We start from the raw sequence: 18037 nt of genomic DNA, 5'->3' as shown, positions 1-18037 counted from the left end.
CCAGGGTGGTCTGTGCCCCTCTGAGCCCACCTGGACGCCTGCACTGCCCTCTCTGTTCCTTAAAACGAAGTCATGAAAGGAGAGTTACTTTTATTTCTCACTTCCAGGTGGAGGCTTTGAATGGGATGATGACTTCTCCCCGGACCCTTTTATGTCAAAGACAACGAGTCACCTCCTGAGCTCCAAACCTTCCCTTCAGACATCCAAGTACTTCTCCCCGCCGCCACCGCCCCGGAGCACGGAGCCCAGCTGGCCTCATGTGGCACCCTACTCCAGGTTCTCCATCACGCCCGCCAGCATCGCCAGCTTCTCTCTCACGCACCTCACAGACTCGGACATGGAGCAGGGAGGTGAGGAGGGTGCGGAGCCAGGGGAGGGCCGGCTGCCCGGGAACGGGATGCTCTCCCGGTGTTGGCAGAGAAGGTTGTACAAGTCTTTACGAAGAGCTCACAGCCTTGACAGCGTGCTCCGGGGCCTCGTCGCCCACCTCCGGGCTCCGTCTCTGCCCTGCTGGGCCGGGTGGCCCTGCGGCTGCTCCACCACCTTTCTTCTCCGTTCTCCCTTTTTTCTGTTAGCCCCCAACCCCCATCTCCCCTCCTTTCCCCCAGAGGAGCAGCTCTTCAGAAAGCTCATGCTCTAAAGAACACTTGGCCCTGACTTCGGGCTTGAACCCACATGCACTCTGGCCCTACCCCGGGAATGTTGATTTTGCCATTAAGTCCTAGTCTTCGTGTGCCACCAGAAGGCCCGGGGGAGGTCATGGGCCGGGCACATTTGAAGTAGTGGTATCTGAACATATGGACCCTTTTTTCCCCACAACTAGATTGAAGATAAATGTTAATAGGTACACTTTTTTGATGTGAAGTTTGCAGATCAAATAATAACTGCGAAATATAAAGGCTTTTATTTGTGTTTGTCCTGGGTTTAATTGTGCCGATTAGATAACGCCCATGACCTAATGATCTGTCGGGGGCAGATGTGTGGGGCTCAGAGCCAACTCTCTCCCGCGCCCGAAGCATTGGCATTGAGCAGCGTGTGAGCCGCGCAGATGTGTCTGCAAGAGAGCCTGGCAGGTGCTGCTGTCGCAGGAAGCGGCGAGCGGCCGGGCAGGTGGCTGAGAGCCACACTTCTAGCTCCAGTTCCTCTTTCTGCAGCGAAGCTCAGACGCCGTCCACACTGCTTTTATCTGTGACGATCGTTTTAAAACACAGCTTTGCTTGCTCTCTCCTAACAGGAAGCAGCGAAGACGGGGAAAAAGATTAGGTGATGCTGAGGCACCTCGGGCCCAGGCGGCTCCCCGGCGGCGGCGTTCCCGGCTGCCCAGTGGCACCCACTCGACAGCTGCTGACACAGGACGGGGAGGAGGACTCAGGAGGCCGAGGGAACGGCGCCGCGGGACGCCCGGCCCAGGCGTGGTCTCCCAGCTGTTCCAGCTCATCCAGCTCGTCCAGAGCTATTTGCTGCCCTCGCCGCCCCGCCCGCTGGAAGGGCCCGCGCTCCTGCCGTCCGCGGGGAGCCTGAGCCTGGCCGGCATGGGGGGCTGTCGTCTCCGGGCAGTTTCTGGTTCCCACGTGGGGTGTTCTCCGCGTCCGCACCTGTGCATCCCATCCATGCACAGGTCCCCGAGGACCACGATGGGAATTGGCACCAGTGAGCCATATTTATTGTTTTTAAAGAAATCACTAATTGCTTTCTGTAATTGCACTGTGGATAAATGTCCTAAGAGTCCCTGATATTGTACAGAATCTTAAATTATTCAAGGAAGATAAGGCAGGTCAAGCTGGTGCTATCCACTAGTTTGATTTTTTTTTCTTCTGTTTTATAGTTTGTTTGCTCTGCATGGTACTTGTAAAGCTTAAGTATTTTGAGTGTTATGCTGTCTTTAGAAATTGTTGGAATTGTACATATGGTACTCTTTCGTAAATGATAAATGATTCTGAATGTTAGTGTTTTATGTTCTTGTAGGAAATATTTTTGATGAGTCCAAGAAGACTGCTCTGTTTGGCTGATTGAATGAAACACATTTCTGTCTCTTCCCTCTAAGGTGGTTTTTTCCCTGTTGCAGTTGAGGCTTCTATGAGGGGCTGACGGGTCTTGCAGCCCCTCTGTGTGATTCTCCCACCCGCCCCTCCCCCAACTTTTAAAAAAACCCTTTTGGTACAAATCGACAGGTGGTTCCCCGAGCTCGGCTTGGTTGGAACATCCAGGTCCCCCCGTTGTCCCCAGGGGCCATGAGGCCTCCTCCCAGCTGGGCCCCAAGTCACTTCCCCTCAGAGCTGGCTCTTCCGCTTGGTTTCTAGAAGCGCAGACGGCGGTGGCTTCAGGGCCCTTGTGTGGTCACTCCTTCCTTCAGGAGCATAGAAGCTGCTCCACAGAGGGCCCTGGGGGCCAAGGACGGTTTGAGTTCCTTCTGTCTGTGCCCTTGAGGTGCTGAGCTTCTCATAGCCCCCAGAGCCAGTCCGGATCGTGTCCCGTCCACGTGTGGCTGGTCGCTGTAACCGAGGCGATACACTACATCCCGCAGCCTTGAGGACGACGGAGGAGCCTCCACAGCCAGCACGTCCTCTTGGTCGGGCCCTCGGGCAGCCCGAGTGGCCGTCGCCCCCAGACGCCTCATCTGCACTGACCCTCCCCTTCTGCGTTAAGCCCCCAGTTCTCCCCTTGCTCTGAAAGGACCAAGTGTGTCCAGTGCAGCCTCACGATGTTGGCAGGTGTCGGGTGTTGGTAATAAAAAGCTGACCTCACTCTGCGGCCCTCGAGTTCTGCTCTGCCAGCAGCGTGGCAGCCAGTGTGTACGGGTGGGGCCTTGGGGCTGGGTCCCCGCACACCGGCCCCTCACCCCAGGGGTTTCCGGTGCTGACATGCTTTCCCGACTTGAGCGAGAGTCTGGGATGACCCTCCAGGCCCGCCTGGGGCTGCAGGACATCGGTCACGGGAACTTGGGGACCCGATGCAGGTGTGTGCGCTGGCTAGAGTTGACGTAGTAAATTGTGACCTACGTTATCAATTCTGGCTCGCCCCCTTTTTATACTAGCAATGACTTTCCAGAGCGGCAGGGGCGCCCTTCCCCTCCCCCAGTGTGAGCACAGAGCACTGCCAGAGCCGGACCCTGGGACGTGCATGTTGAAAACACAGTTAACAGGGCATTAGGAGGTGATTTTGCCAAAACTGTCATAACTCTCAATTTCTTGCTGTGGACACTTCCAGAGTTTTCTGAATTTTTACATCTACCGGTCTTGGTTAAAAGAAAAATGAGAGGCAGTTATACTAGTTTTTTTAAATTTACAGGTTTAAGGAGTTCAGATCTAATGACTAAAATCAAGTAGATCCATAGACTAGATAGTCTTCTTATAGAGTCAGCCTGTGGTAAATTTATTGATGCTTTGGGGCTGTACATTTTTCACTATGATTAAGGAGATTTTTAACAACATAATTCCCATTTTAATTTATTTTAAGGTCTACATCACTCTGATAATGAATTGCCAAAAACATTTTATTCAGGGAGCTAGGGGTGGGGCTGGGTTGGAGTAGTGGGTCTTAGTGTGATGTTGCATGGTCGGGAAGATTTTATATTTATAATAAACATGGGAATTAACATGTTCTTTTGAAATCTCAAGCAATACACAAGAAATTATATAGATTAAAATGTTCTGCCCATTTTTGAAATGTCAGCATGTGCTTTGTTGTTTGTTTCAGTTTTCCTTTCACTCGGTTACCGGTAGTGGGTTTTTAAACCGCTTTTGTTCTAATAAGTTACACAATGAAATAATATCAGTGGAATTCTCTAGATAATGTGGGTGAGGTTTGTCATACCTGGTTCACAACGATATTTCCTGGCCTCCTTTGGGATCTGTCTTACTTTGGTGGAGTTTACGTATCTCAAGTCCTACAATAAAAATAATCTAACCTTCATCTCCTTCCTAGCTAGATGTTAATTTGTGTTATCAAAGGACTTGGTCATAAGCCAGTAAGAGCGATGTAGAAAAAGTGCTCCCCCAAAATCCTTCTGAAACTTGGACTGTGCGTCTGGGTAAGAAGCCATTCATCTTAAGGGTGAAGAAGCTCCAGGAAGCTGAATGGAGAACAGAGTATCTGTTCTATTTTTGAGTGTACAGGCGATTGTTTCTATGAAAATGGGTTTATCTAAGAAAGGTCTTTGTATGTCTTGCTGCCTGAAACCGCTTTCAAAGCCTCTTTTATTAACACTTTCCACAGGGTGTTTGTGGGGTTAATGACTTTCTGTACGTTTGTCCTGAGGGCCCAGGTGCAAGGGAGGCAGCTCCTGGTTTTACTGTACTCAGCCCGTCATCTGAAAATTCCAGAAGCGAACCAAGTGTGAGGCTGGAGATGCCGGGCTTCAGTTACGAGGGGCTTCAAGATATTAGCCTTAGGAGAAGTAGCCTTAAAATAAGAATGGGTGTACACAGTTACTTCAGACGTAAATCTCAAAAACAACGTTCCTAAGTAGTAGCGGGGTTGGCTCAAGCTCTGGCTATCAAAAAGGAGAACTCTCTTTAGTATGTAAATTAATTCTTAAAAGATGCATGGACAGTATTGAATCACCAACAACCTGTTATTTGAATGGCTGGAACATGGTTAAGTTCAAGTTGGCACAGGCGTAGATAGACGGTAACAGCAGCCCGCTGTGAGTACCCACACTGCTTCATTCCAGCCGCAAATGAGGACGCATGGGGCCATCCCACCTCCCAGGTTTCCCTGTTGTGCTTTAACACAGTTGTAAGAGGTTCACGGCACTATAATAGTTAATGAACTTTCAGTTTAAATCGTGTACATTTTTAAATTGTAAGATTTTTACTGTATATTGATGCATAGTGTGATTCAATAAACTGCTTGTAATTTAAAAACTATTTAATATTCAAAATAAATATAGTTATATATTTATAGATTCTGTTACCGCATTGATTCTGTGTGTTTTCCACGGTGTAAGGCCTGGGGTGGGCGGTCTGGCACTGCCCCACTGTGGGTGCTTGGAGCCTGCAGCCCTGGGTCACTTACTGCACTGGTCTCTAGAGATGGGATGCCCTTTTCTGTGACAGACCTAAACCCCACGCTCCCGAGAACACGAAGATTTGCATAATCACCGGAAAACTAGCATGGACTGTTTGCGCTGCCATAAAGTGTACCTGTAATTCAAACCTTTGGACTTATTGATGAATTTCAGAAGCATTTTCGTGTTTTTTCTTTTTTAGTATTTATTTACTTATTTGGCTGCACCGAGTCTTAGTTGTGGCACGCGGGATCTTCGTTGCCGTGTACAGGATCTTCACTGGGGCATGCGGGCTTCGTAGTTGCGGCACGCATGTGGGATCTAGTTCCCTGACCAGGGATTGAACTCCGGCCCCCTGCATTGGGAGCGGGGAGCGCGGAGTCTTAGCCACTGGACCACCAGGGAAGTCCCAGAAGCATTTTAATTTCTGAGATCCAGCCTCTAAGGAGCTCTAAGCCCAGAGGCTAATCAGCTCAAAACCAGCCTTTCTGTTCCCCGAGTGTCCCCTCCTTGCTGTCCTGGTCCCAGCTGTCACAAGCAGGGAAATGGGCCTCCTTGTACCAGAATAGGGGCCTGGCCCCAGCTCAGGTTACACCAACTGCAGAGTGACCTTCGGCGAGCAGATGGAGGAGACCTGTGAACTCCCATTCCCAGAGCCCAAGACAGGCAGCGAGTGGCAGTGTCCGGGGGAAGTGCGGGGGGCAGCGCAGACCCTGGGCCTGCGGGGCCGGAGCCGGTGGGAGCCCAGGCCCGTGTGCCACCGCGGGTCCTGCTGCACTCCGGTGCCTCCCATCAGCCCCCAAGACCCCTGTGCAGTTGCTGCTTTTAACGCCTTAGAGTGCTCCGGTCAAAGGTGAGGAAACTGAGGCAGGGGACGATGAAGTAAAGCAGGTGGGTGGCAGCCGGTTTTGAGCTCGAGCTGCCTCTCGCCCCTGGAGACCTCCTAAAACCGATGACCAGTTATTTCTCGGTGAGCTGCCCACAGGCGGCCGGGCAGGTGCTCCCCGGGCAGGGCTCCGCCCGCTCGCACCTGGCGCGGCGCCGCGGGCGTGGCGGGGTCGGGTCCTCAAGCCCCCGGTGCTGCAGGGCCCTCCCGAAACGCGGGGTGAGGGCGCGGGGTGCCTGGGCTACTGCTCTTCGGGGCTGTGGCCGCCGCCCGTTTGAGAAACCCGTATTATTGCAAAACGGCTTTTCCACGAATCCGACTTTGGCTCCGTGTGCTGAGCCTTAACCCCAAGGCCAGGTGCGGCGGCCAGGTGCTTCCCCTCCGCGCCGGCCGGCTGGCGGCGAGGCCCGCCGAACTGGCTCCGGGGGGGGCCTGCGCCGGGCGGGGAGGCGGCGCGGGAACCCTTCGCGGGCGGGGAGGGGCCCCAGGTCCCCAGCCCGCAGGTGCGCCCCGCCCCCGCCGCGGGGCGGGGACACGCGGACTCCGGCCCCGCCCCGCGCCCGCCCCACGGGCTCATTTACATGCGGCCGCCGCCCCGCCCGCGGCGCCTAAAGCGACGTGTCCTTGTCCCCCGTGGGCAGCCCCAGCGCGTGCGGCCACGGATCCCCAGGTAACGGGGGTGGGGTGCGGGTGGGGCGGCGGGGAGAGGACCCTGGGGCAGGGCCGGGTGGCGTCTGGAGGGAAACCTGGGTGGGGGGTCTAGGTCTCGAGCTCTGGCCGCGGCCATCCACGTGTTGGGCCTGGGGACTGCGGCGGGCTCTGGCCACCGTCCACCTCTGACCTCCGACGGCCGCCTCACGTCCACAGCCATTCTGGCACCAGTGTTGTCCCTGCATGTGTGACGTCCAGTGGGGCAGGACGGTGAGTGTGGTGGCCGGAGTTGGTGCCTGTCCGTCCAGGCGACCAGGAGGTAGTGCAGCCTCGGGCAGAGGGCCTGCCCTGGGCTTGGATGGGGCCGCGCCTCTGGGCGGTCTCAGCCAAGTGTCAACGGCCACCTAAGCTCAGGAGGCACCCAGGAGGCAGTGAGGGGCATGGGGCCGGAGAAAGGTCCAGGGGTTAATACGTGTCACCCAGGGGGAGAGGGGGCCACCAGACCAGGGAAAGGTCTGAGGGGTCAGTGTAAGGTCAAACAGGGGCATGGGGGGTGGGGGTGGGGTCAGCTCAGGGCCCTGTGAGTGACTGGGAAGGACCCTGGCGTCACTGTGCACCAGCTGGGCAGCCGCCAATGGGGACAGCTGCCCTGAGCGTCCACTGGCCTGCCGAGTGACCGCGGGGTGGCCTGTGTTCTAGATTTCAGCTCCAAAGGCCCCCCCCCTCAGAGCCACCACCCCCAGGACCACCAGTCTGGAGCCATGAAGACCAAGAGCCGGCCTCCCCGGCGCCGGGCGCCCCCGCAAGACCCAGAAGCCACCCCAGGGGAGCGGACGCCCGACCGGCCACCGCCGGGCTCGGGGCCAGACGCGGCCAAGGCTCTGCGGAGCCGGAGGGCGCGCGCGCAGGGGGCGCGGGCAGAGGGCGGGCGCCGGCGGCAGGGGCCGGGGAGCCGGCGGGAGAGCAGCGTCCAGCGGCGGCTGGAGAGCAACGAGCGGGAGCGGCAGCGCATGCACAAGCTCAACAACGCCTTCCAGGCGCTGCGCGAGGTCATCCCGCACGTGCGCGCCGACAAGAAGCTCTCCAAGATCGAGACGCTCACGCTGGCCAAGAACTACATCAAGTCGCTGACCGCCACCATCCTGACCATGTCCAGCGGCCGCCTCCCGGGCCTGGACGGGCCCGTCCCCAAGCTCTACCAGCACTGCCAGCAGCCGCAGCAGGCGGCCCGGGGCGCGCTCGGGGCCTCCGAGGCCCCGCCCGAGGGCCACCTGCAGAAGTACTCCACGCAGATCCACAGCTTCCGCGAGGGCTCCTAGCGCGCCGCCCCGCCCGGGTCAGCGGCCCGGCCTGCTCCTCCCAGCCCTGGGCCCTCCGCGCCCCGCGGCTCCGTTTCCCTGCACTCTCAGCGCAGCCCTGGGCACGTCCCAGGGCCCAGGGACAAGACCGGTGAGTGGCCTGGTGGAGGCCACGGCTCGGGGCAGCATGAGGCCCATACCTCCACAGGGTCCCAGGACCTGCTTTGTCATCGTCTAGGCCGGAGCTGGCCGGCCCTTGTCACTAACTCCTCTTCACTCCCGAGGTGAGGGGAGATTCCACGCAAAGGTTTGCTTGGGTAAGTTCCCCAGTTACTGCTCAGGCCCAGGCCCAGGCCCAGGGAGGGGCCTCCCCCAACCTGCCCCATAGCCTCCTCGTTCGGGGTAAACTGAGGCACGGAGCAAACAAAGCCCGCGGCCTCGAGGGGAGTGGGGCTGAGCAGAGGTGCTTGGAGTGTCCAGTTCAGCATCTGTCGGGGAGAAACCCCAGTCAGGTCCCCTCCCATTAATTTTGAAGGGACCTTGTCGCAGAGAGGGGCTGGGTCTTTGCTCCCTCCTCCGGGTGGGGCTCCTGACCGTGGAGGGTCTGCGGCCTGGCACCGAGGGTACCGGAGACGGGGCTGGGGGGTCGGGCAGAGAGGCTGCTAGGCCGTGGTTCCCCTGAGCGGTCAGGGGTCTCCTGCAGGGAGAGGGTCTGTCCCCAGGCCTCCCTCGGGGTCCCACCCAGGTTTGCTGCTCACTGTCGTGTTTGTGGTCATGTGAGTGGCAGAGGGTGGTCTGACAGACTTCAGGATGTTCTTGGGTCCTGGTTGCACTTGGGGGCCCTGCGGGGAGGAGCCTGGGGTGGCACGGGCTCCCCTCCCCCAGCGGGTGCTGCTCTTTAAAGACGGGACTGAAGCTTGGCAGGTCCCCACCGCCTCAGGCCACGCTTCCTTCTGTGGCGTTCCCACCCCACTGGCTCTGACAGGCTTGGCGACTTTGCTCTCAACCCTGCTGGCAACTCCTCTCCTTTGTCCGGCTGCCCACGGCCAACATGGGGAGGGGACAGGGCCCTCTGCATCTCGGGCAGGAAGCCCAGCCACAGGGCTGCGGAGAGGCTGGAGTTGGCCTGGCACGTGGGGCCGGGTTCCCCGTGCCCAGATCTGCCGCAGAGCCGTCGGGGGCCAGGCGCCTCTGCACGCTCTGCGTGGGGCTGAGCCAGGCCGGGAGCGGGGCTGCCGCAGCTGAGGACCCAGCCTCCGAGTACAGCCTCACTCTCCCGCCCCGGCAGTCCCGGCCCCGGCCACGTAACGCCCCGCCCGGCTTGGCGTCAGCCCTGGCCTCAAGGACAGCAGGTGGCACCCCTGGAAACAGCCATGAGGTGCTTCAGTCCCAACTTTCCAGGTCAGACACCAGCCGACACCCCCAGCCCCCCCAACACCCCCGGCGCTAGGCCCCAGTGCCTGGGGCCCCGTCGCCCCAGCCGACCTTCAGCATGGGTCGGGGGGACCCCAGGTGTCCTGGCCTGCCCCCCAGGGGTGGCCACGCGGGAAGGTCAGTGGTCAGGGGCCCACCAATGGGAGCCGAGACTGAGGGCAACTCTGAGCTTGGGACAGATGGGGCCCACACGGCCCGTGTTAGGAGAGGGAGGCCTGCAAGCCTGGCGCCTCTTGTTCTGGCTGAGCTGAGGCCAGAGCAGGGCTCAGCGCGTCCCTGAACTTGCCGAATGAGCCGACAAACTGAGCCGAAAGCCTGGGGTGGGGTGTGCCCAGCAGAGGCTCCGTCCAGGAGGCCATGCCTGGTGACCGGGGGCCTGTGGATCACCACCTTTCAGGACAACAGCCTTTGTGACTCTGTCCATCTGTCCCAAACTGGCATCTGCACCCCCTCTGCTTCCCAGAGGGTTGCCTGGGCCCAGATGTGCAGTCTTTTCCACCCGAGGCTGGAGGGCACTTGCCTGCCCTGTGGCCACATCACGAAGGAGCCTTAAAGGTCCCAGTCCAAGTTTGGGGTGTCAAATATGGGGAAGGGGTTGGTGATGGGACAGGTCTGGTGAGCCTGCTGCCAGGTCCGCTCCGTCGACCCTCGTCTTGGACTCCAAGCCCAGGCTGGAAGCTTCTGTCCTGCAAGAAGGCCCTGCCCTACCCTTCCAGGCTGTGCATTTCCTGAAGTCAGAGACTCACGCACTCTGAGGCCGGGCCACCCGGGCAGCACCGGGGGCCACGGACCCACCTGCAGACTAGACCTGCATGAGCTCGGGGGTGACAGAGAAACCAGAACTGCGACTTTTCTATAGAGAAAACCTACCTGGAACTGAATGGCCAGTGCCCCCGCTATAATTATGGTGAAAATGTTTCTTAAATGATCCCAATTTGCTTTTATTTTTCCTAACAACCTCTTCAAAGTACTAATGAAACCAGAATAAAAGGTTTCATGGCAGTTGCTACTTTTGCCCCAAGCTCGAATGGGTGGGGAACTGTGCATTTTAACCATAGTGCAGCAATAAAACATATCGCGTCCTTGACAGTCTGGCCTAAGTTTTTATTGAATAAAGCATCCGAGGAATCGAGATGGTTCAGTGATGCTGAGCAGGTCAGCAGTTGGTGCTCCGCAAGGAGGGGACACGGTCGCCCTGGAGAGAGGGCAGGGTGAAACCAGCGAGTCACAGCAGAACAACAGGGCACTGCCGCAGAAGAAACAGTAATGCCCGCTCGGAGAAACCTGACAACCACGAGTGTAAACAGACAGGAGGGCGCCGCCCACCCGGCCCTTCACTTGCTTTGCCTGGGCACTGCCCCCAGACTCACGGCTCCCGGTCCCACCTCCAGGAGACGAGGCAAAGGCAGAGGCCACCGGCTCCCTCCAGTGCCCCTCAGGAGGGGACCCAAGGGAGACCTCCTTAGAGTCAGCCTCTGGGCTGCAAACACTGCACCACAAAACAGTGCACAGCCGAGCCCTCCTGACGGGAACGCCGGGGAAGCTGGCGGTCAGCTCGATCCATCTCAAAATGAGCAGAGACGGGACATGCGCCCTGATGACCCGCGGGCAACGCGTCTGGCTGTGGGAAGCCAACTTGAGACTGCACCAAATGGGGCCTTTTTCTGATTAAAAAAAAAGAAGCAGCTGAGAAGCTGCCCGCTGGGAGTGGGGCTGCTTGGGGGGTGCCTCCCTAGGGCTCTGCTCCGGGCTGAGGCCTCCAGGCCCCTCTCGGCTGGACGCCACCCGCCCCACCCCCTGCGACATGATCCGATGTAAAAGGAGCCCCCAGACCCCAACCCCGTCAGAGGAAGGGCTGGCTGAGGACCAACGACGGTGACTCTGCACTTGGACAGCTTCTCGCAGCCACGGGCGGCCCCTCCGTCCTCCGACCACCCCAGGAGGGCCCGGCCCACCCGCGGAAGAAGACGCCCCTCCCCAGCACTTATTTCCAACCTTCCAACTCCTTCCTTAACTTTTGAAAGGAAACCCCGTTTGCGAATCCTGCTCTGAGAACTGATCAGGTCCAGGCAAAGCCACCCTGAGCCCCACAGCCATTTTTCTTTAGGGGGCAGGGCCGACGCCGTCTGGGGATGCCCGGGACTCAGGGGTCCTTCGTGGGCTCTCTTCCCCAGGGGCAGTGCTCCTGGAAGGCTCCAGGCTCCCGTCCTGGAGAGGGAGGAGGCAGAGAGGGAAGGGACGGGCAGGAGAGGCCGGGGCGAAGGGGTCTGCACCCCACACCCCACGTTCTTCTCGCAGCTGGGGACACACAGCGTCCACAGAGCTTCACATTTCTGGGTTGTTTCAGTGCCTCCCAGGTGGCCATGACCTCAGGCCAGGTTCCCTCCCCAGTCTCGAATCTGGGCCTGGAGATACCACTCCTGGGATCCACGTTTCAGCACGTTCAGCACGAGAACAGCTCTCGACAGGAAGGCTTGCATCAACCTTGGTCCTTCAAACCCAGCATCACACCTGCTCCAGGTGAGGGGAAGCGGCCTCAGCAGCAGACGGGATTGGGGGTCTCCTGCGGGGCACCGGCCACCTTCGAGGGCCCACTGGGGAGGCCCTGCTCCCCTCTCCGCTTGCCGGCCGTCGCCTGGGATGAGCTCCTGGGGGCCCTGGTGGCACTGGCCCGGACGGACAGGTGATCCCAGCCCCCCTGAAAGGAGAGAGCGGAGTGACCCGGGGCTGCCAGGGGTCAAGGGGCAGAGACCATCCTTCTAGACGGTTGGACTCTTGGGGGGCTCTGCCCGGGGCCTCCCACCCGAGAGCCCTCAGGGCTCGGAGCCCCAGGCCAGCACAGCCGCCCCGTGCCCAGCCCTGCTCACCCCGATGCCATAGTCCCAGCCCTGCCCCTTGGGCTCCAGGGGCTGCACACCCGTGCGGCGACACACAGTTCCCCGGCTCAGGCTGTGGCTCCCCTGGACTTTGTTGGCGATGACCCAGACCTGGAATGCAGACCCACTGAAGGCCCGGCCCCGCCGCTGCAGGGGGACCGTGGAGGCGGCAGCGGGGAGACCAGAGCAGAAACCCGGATCCCCCCCAAGTCCCCGACCCCCGGGGCAAGCGCCCACCCCCCGCCCCTGTCACCCCAGACCTGGTCCAGGGGCCCCACGGACACGCGGCGCACATTGTTGGACACGTGTTCCCAGCTGGTGCCCTGCGGGTAGCTGGGTGTGACCCCCTGGCGGTACCACAGGTTCCCTAGGAGAGAAGCGCCAATACCGTGAGGCCCCGAGCGTCGGGATCCACTTCGGGGTCTGCAAGGCCGGGAGGTCTGACCACGAGACAGGCGGGGTCTCCCTCTGCATCCCCCCCGCTGCCCGGGGCTCCTGCTGACCCACAGCCAGAGAGACCCTGGCCGGAGCCAGCCCTGCCCTCCCACGTTTGCCTCTCCCTCACTTCCTAATTGCCCCGCTGTGCTGGGCTGGCACCCTCGTCTGCTTTCTATGCATGAGAAACCGAGGACAAGGAATTCCTTAAACAATAAAGAGACCTGGTCTGGAATAAAATCCCTGGGTTCCAGTCCCAATTCCGCCTTTCCTCGCCTTGCTCAGCTGTGACAACAACTACAGACCATTAAAGGGCACGGGCGGAGCTGGCTGGAGGTGGCACGGGGGGCGGGGCAGGGATGGCCTGGGCCGGGCAGGTGAGCTCCGCCAGCCCCAGCTGCCGTGGGGCTCCCGAGTCGCGGGCCTGGGTGGCACCGTCTAGAAGATGCTCCCAGGCCTTGGCACTGGGTCCTCCTCCCGAGGTGCAGGCAGGCCTGAGCACCTGGGGGGGCTGGTGGCCCCCGACCCTGCAGGACTTGGGGGAGGGGCCTGCTTGGAGGCTGACCTCAGGCTGACGGCCTCTCATGGGGCTTACGAAGGTCTCGTGTTGGGGCCTGGGGCGGGCGAGGGTCTGGTCTCATCCCATCGGGGCACTCAGGGAACCCCAAACCTCCCCTGGTGACCACTGGGGATCAGAAACCACTTGCCGTTTTCGTCCAAGGCGAACACCGCTGTGTGCCCCACGGACACCTGTTTCAATCTCTGTTTGGGAGGAGATGGGATGAGGTACCAGCAGTCGCCTGCGATGGGAGATTGGATTTGGGATGCAGCACCGAAACTGTCACCCCGGTCCTCCTGGAGCACGTAGCCTCCTCTGCAGCTCACAGGGTCGAGCAGGTGTGGCCGGCCTCTGTCCCCAGACTGGCCAGACCACAAGTGTGAGAGGGCCCAGTGCGAGCTGACCCGTGTCCTGCTGTCCCTTCGATGCCCCGGCCTGCCCAGGGCCCTCCCCAGGGCCCGCCCGAGGCTGTGGCGGCTTCCAGACGGTGGGGCCCGATGGGCCGCTGTCCCGAACAGGGCCAGGAAGGTGCCCGGCCCAGCATGCGGTGGAGACCCAGCCTCAGGGCCACTGTGCGAACCCACTGCCCCTCGTGGAGGCTGGCGATGCGCCAGCCACCACCCACCCACCCACCCGTCGGTCCATCCATCCCTGTGCCGGACACTGCCCAGAAGTCCAGCCAAGAACAAGCCTGCACGGCCTGCACTCCCGGAGGGCAGCCAGGGTGGACACTGTGGATGGGCTATGCGGGGTGCCCAGGGCTGTCCCCGAGGGGCAGGAGGCCAAGGATGGTGAAGGGCAGCCCCATCGCCAGGTGACCACCCCTGGGTCAGTCCCAGCGGAGGAGGATGGCCTCTGCGGGGAGCCCAGCACGGCCCCCGCGCCTGGTCCACAGGTGTGTTCGGTAAATGCTTGTTGAACCACACGGAGACCCGTCAGCCGGCTTCCCCGGAAGCGGAAGCAGCTCCAGCCGCCCCCTGGCGCCCGTCACAACATGGCAGCGGTGGCGGCAGGCGGGGATCCCCCCAAGGGGTGGCACTCACCAGCCGGCTTGGACGGGGACACGGAGCCACGGTAGAAGGCGGAACCGTCCCTGGCCACGGCCCACACCTGGTAGCAGCCCCCGATGGAGACGGAGGCGAAGGGCTGGTCCGTGCCCACGTGCAGCCAGGAGGAGCCCTGCAGGCGGGGAGGAGGGACACTCAGGGCGGCCGGGCCCCGCCTCTGTCACCCTCCCGGGTTCCGGGAGCTGGCGGCTCCTCACGCCAACCTCGTCCTCAGCTCCAACTGCCCGCAGGGCTTGGCGACCCCTCGGGCCACGAGCGGTGTCCACCGGTCCCAGGGAACGTCCTGGGCAGAGGCCTGGGGAGGCCTGATCCCTGCCCGACTCCACCAAAGAGTCCTATCTCGGTAAGAATCCGCCAGAGCTTCAAGAGGGCTGGCAGGTGGGCAGGTGGGCAGGCCCTGGGTCCCACCAGGTGCTCACCGCGGGGTTGAGCTCGGACACGCCCAGACGGCACAACACGTCCCCCTTGTCACTGACGGCCCAGAGCGCGATGCCGGGCCCGCTCCCGTGGGCCCCCGGGATCTCCGGAATGATGGACACGTCCCCCAGGGCGATGGGGGCCACCTCCAGCCAGGGCCCGCTGGTCACCAGCTTGCACTTTCTGTGCGGCAGGAAGAGAGCAAAGCCCCGGGCACCCTGATGCCGCCGTGAGCCTCAGGGCCGTCTGCTCGGGACAGAAGGGAGCAGCCAGGCCCCTGGCCCTGGGGAGGGCGGGGGCTGCAACCTCCGACCCCCCCGAGGAGCCGGTGGGCACCGCCCTTCACGCCGTCCGCCCCTGCCTGGCCTCCAACCCCCAGCCAGGCCTTCCTCCCGTCCTGCGGGTCCTGTAGAGCCTGCCAACATGTCTCTTGTTTGTTCTTGAAAACAAACTCTTCAGGAACAGCACTGGGAGCCCAAGGGCACTTCCTGGGCTGACATTTACTTTGATCCTCTTTTCTCCTCCCCCCTCTAACCTCCCCTTTGCTTCCACAGGGACTGAGGCCGAGGCAGGGAGGGGCATGGCGGCACCCCCCAGTTACCTCCCTCCTTACCTGGTCCAGCACCTTCTCCTGACGAAATCCTTCATGGTTTTGTGCCCGTGGTACAAGCTGCAGAGGAAGAAGCTGACGTCGAGATCATGCCGTGGAAGTTTCTGGAAGGTGACGCTGCACGCACATCCCTTCCCCAGGAGTTACAGAGCCCAGCCCTCAGTGTGAGCCGAGGGGGGGCTCCGGGGCAGCAGGTAAGGGAGGACACCGTCCTCCTGCTTCAGATGCCTCTGGCCCCGCCCGGGCCTCCCTGCGGGGTCTCCCTGGGGCTGGCAGCTGCCCAGCTGGGGGGTGGGTTCTAGCTAAGGGGCCTCTGAGCCCTCCCCACCCCCAGGCGCCATCAGAGCCCTTCTGGGGAGCAGTCAAGCTCAGGGCCCGAGGCCAAAGCGCGGGGGGATCAGTCCAGGGTAAACCAGCCTGGGTTTGCTCAGAAGCCAGGCTCAGGCCCTGGCTCAGTCTGGCCCGGCTCCATCCTCCATCTGGACATGAACTGTGTACCGTGAAGGGCCTGCACTGCCGGGCAGGGGGCAGGGACTCTGCCTGGCTGACCAGGCCTGACACTCGGGGTCCCAGCCCCCTGAGGCCCCCTCCCCAAGCAGAGAGAGACATGCTTACGCAGGGAAGTCGCTGGCGTACTGCCACCCCTCCTGGTCCGTGCCCCCAGGGATGCTGAAATCCACGAACCAGTCAGAAACCTGGTGGACGGGTGGGTCAGTGCGGGCGGACACCGCCCACTGCAGCCCCCGCCCCGCCCCAGCCCGGAGCTTACCCAGGCCCACTGCAGGGATGGGGGCTTCGTGCTGGCCTTGGTGCGCTCCTGCAAGCCCGTGGCGTCACTCCACATGTACCGGTCGGTGGGCAGACCCCTGCGCAGGACAACAGGGCTGAGGTGACGCCAGAGAGAGGGGAGAACGGCCCCCCTACCCAGGCCCCTGGGACGGCTGCATCTCTGGAGGGGTGAGGGGGCGGAAACAGGATGGCCCCAGGGCGGGGACAGCAACAGGGGGACCCCACATCACACGGGGGCCAGGCGCCAACCAACCACAGCCAGGCCACCCACCCGAGGGACCCCACACCTCGTTCTCTCGTTATATGGGTCATCGTGTCCCGAAAAGATGTTGAAGCCCTAACCCCAGTGCCTATGAGTGTGACCTCATTTGGAAATAGAGTCTTTGCAGAGAATCAAGTTGAGATGAGATGGTCATTGCGCGGGCCCCAATCCACTATGACAGGGTCCTTACAAAACGGGGACATCTGGACCCAAGTTTCCCAAATTGGGAAGACGACGTGAAGACAAGGAGAAGGCCATGTGACAACTGAGTCACCAGACAAGGAACACCGGAAGCCCCCGGAAGCCAGGAGAGAGGCCGGAACAGATGCTCCCCAGGGCCCTCAGGAGGAAGCGAGCCTGCTGACACCTGATCTCAGACTCCGCGGCCTCCAGAACGGAGAGGATAAACGTCTGCTGTTTAATCTGCTCAGCCCGTGGTGTTTTGTTACAGCAGCCCCGGCTGACTGATACACTCCCAGCAACACACAGCGCACGGTGGTCTCCGCGGGCGGCTGTGGCCCTGGCTTTGCACTCTCTACACGGGCTGGGGAGCCCGGCACTGCTTTTCTTCTCCCGAGGACCAAGTAGGAAGTGAGGAGGAAGGGGAGAGGCAAGCAGGTCAGCATCCCTTGTGGACCCTACACACAGTCGGGGCGGAGGCTTCCAGAACACATGCAGGCAACGTGTATCAGCTCCCTTAGAAGGGCTCAAACGCTGAGTTACTGGGGTGAACAGAGAGACTCACAAATATTTACACACGAGGAAATCCTTTAAACTGTCCAGACAACAGCAAAAGGTCACAAACAGTCTACACGTCCAAGACCGAGGAGAGGTGAGATAAGCCAGGTCCACCCTCGGGGATCAAATTGGGAGGCTGTCACAGGCCATCTGTACATGTCTGACTGTCCCCCTGCCACCAGCAAACGCAGGCACACTGGGGACGGGCAGGGGGAAACACACCAAAATGCTGATAGTGGCTACTATTTTTGGTTGGTGGGATTAGAGTTTATTCTTCATGTTATTTGAAATTTCTTCCTTTCATCAATTTTGAAAAAACAAAGGAAATTTAAAAGTTTGTGCCATTTATCATAGACTCAAAAATATGAAATACCATTTATAAAAGATGTCAAGACCCCATTATAGAAAATCACAAAACCTTATTAAGAAAAAATTAAAGATCTACATAAATGGAGGTATAAACTGCGTCCAGATTTTGGAGATTTAGGAATGTGAGATAATGTTTCTACCCAAACTGACCTACAGATCCAAGGCCCTCCTGACCAAGACCCTAAGAGCTTTTGAGGACTGCTTCTAAAATTCATCTAGAACTGTTCCAGGAAGAGCCAAAGCTAGATGAAGAAGATGAGAGGCTTTGACAACTTCCCATAAAGGGACGGCAGCTGGAACAATGTAGGGTTAGCACAAGGATGCCCAAGGCTGCACAGAAGAGAAGGGCTTGGGAATGGCCACTGCCCACATGGACACTGGAGTTAAGGCAAAGGTGGCCACTGTGATGCAAGGGGGAAGGACAGTCTTTTCAATAAATGGTGTGGGTCACTGGAGAGTAAAAAACCAAAAACACTTGACCCCTACCTCACCCTGTATACCAAGTAGTTCAGGCCAGGGGTTTCTAGACCTAAATGGACAAGACAGAGGAATAAAGCTTCCAGAACAGGGTGGACAAAACATGCCCCACAGGCCTAATCAGGACTGTTTCAGCACAGCCTACAAAGTAAGGGTGGTTT

General features: G+C 60.0%; 3 protein-coding genes across 8 annotated transcripts in view; 2 read left to right on the top strand and 1 right to left on the bottom strand.

The window, feature by feature from the left end:
* LMTK2 (lemur tyrosine kinase 2) overlaps nt 1–4847 on the top strand; it is an 83736-nt gene extending 78889 nt beyond the window's left edge. For all 3 annotated transcript variants that reach the window (XM_061208194.1, XM_061208193.1, XM_061208192.1), the window contains exons 13-14: nt 108–350; nt 1235–4847. In XM_061208194.1, the coding sequence (XP_061064177.1) occupies nt 108–350; nt 1235–1263 (272 nt within the window). In that variant the 3' untranslated portion in view covers nt 1264–4847. The remainder of the gene's footprint in view (nt 1–107; nt 351–1234) is intronic.
* Nucleotides 4848–7258: 2411 nt separating this feature from the next.
* On the top strand, nt 7259–10360 carry BHLHA15 (basic helix-loop-helix family member a15). The gene has a single exon (XM_061208071.1). The coding sequence runs from the start codon at nt 7307–7309 to the stop codon at nt 7862–7864; it is 558 nt and encodes a 185-aa protein (XP_061064054.1). The 5' UTR covers nt 7259–7306; the 3' UTR covers nt 7865–10360.
* TECPR1 (tectonin beta-propeller repeat containing 1) overlaps nt 10361–18037 on the bottom strand; it is a 27472-nt gene continuing 19795 nt past the window's right edge. For all 4 annotated transcript variants that reach the window (XM_061208070.1, XM_061208069.1, XM_061208068.1 and 1 more), the window contains 9 exons: nt 16011–16107; nt 15857–15936; nt 15245–15301; nt 14634–14814; nt 14191–14326; nt 13296–13388; nt 12414–12520; nt 12145–12264; nt 10361–11975 (listed from right to left, as the gene is read on the bottom strand). In XM_061208070.1, the coding sequence (XP_061064053.1) occupies nt 11814–11975; nt 12145–12264; nt 12414–12520; nt 13296–13388; nt 14191–14326; nt 14634–14814; nt 15245–15301; nt 15857–15936; nt 16011–16107 (1033 nt within the window). In that variant the 3' untranslated portion in view covers nt 10361–11813. The remainder of the gene's footprint in view (nt 11976–12144; nt 12265–12413; nt 12521–13295; nt 13389–14190; nt 14327–14633; nt 14815–15244; nt 15302–15856; nt 15937–16010; nt 16108–18037) is intronic.

This window comes from Eubalaena glacialis, chromosome 13 (assembly GCF_028564815.1).
Source record: "Eubalaena glacialis isolate mEubGla1 chromosome 13, mEubGla1.1.hap2.+ XY, whole genome shotgun sequence".
NCBI classification, from domain to species: domain Eukaryota; kingdom Metazoa; phylum Chordata; class Mammalia; order Artiodactyla; family Balaenidae; genus Eubalaena; species Eubalaena glacialis.
The sequence above is the reverse complement of the archived record's forward strand: the minus strand, read 5'-3'. Positions and strand labels throughout refer to the sequence as shown.

What these genes read in the sequence shown, in the direction of transcription:
- BHLHA15 (XM_061208071.1), top strand. Translation starts at nt 7,307, where the DNA reads ATGAAGACCAAGAGCCGGCCTCCCCGGCGCCGGGCGCCCCCGCAAGAC.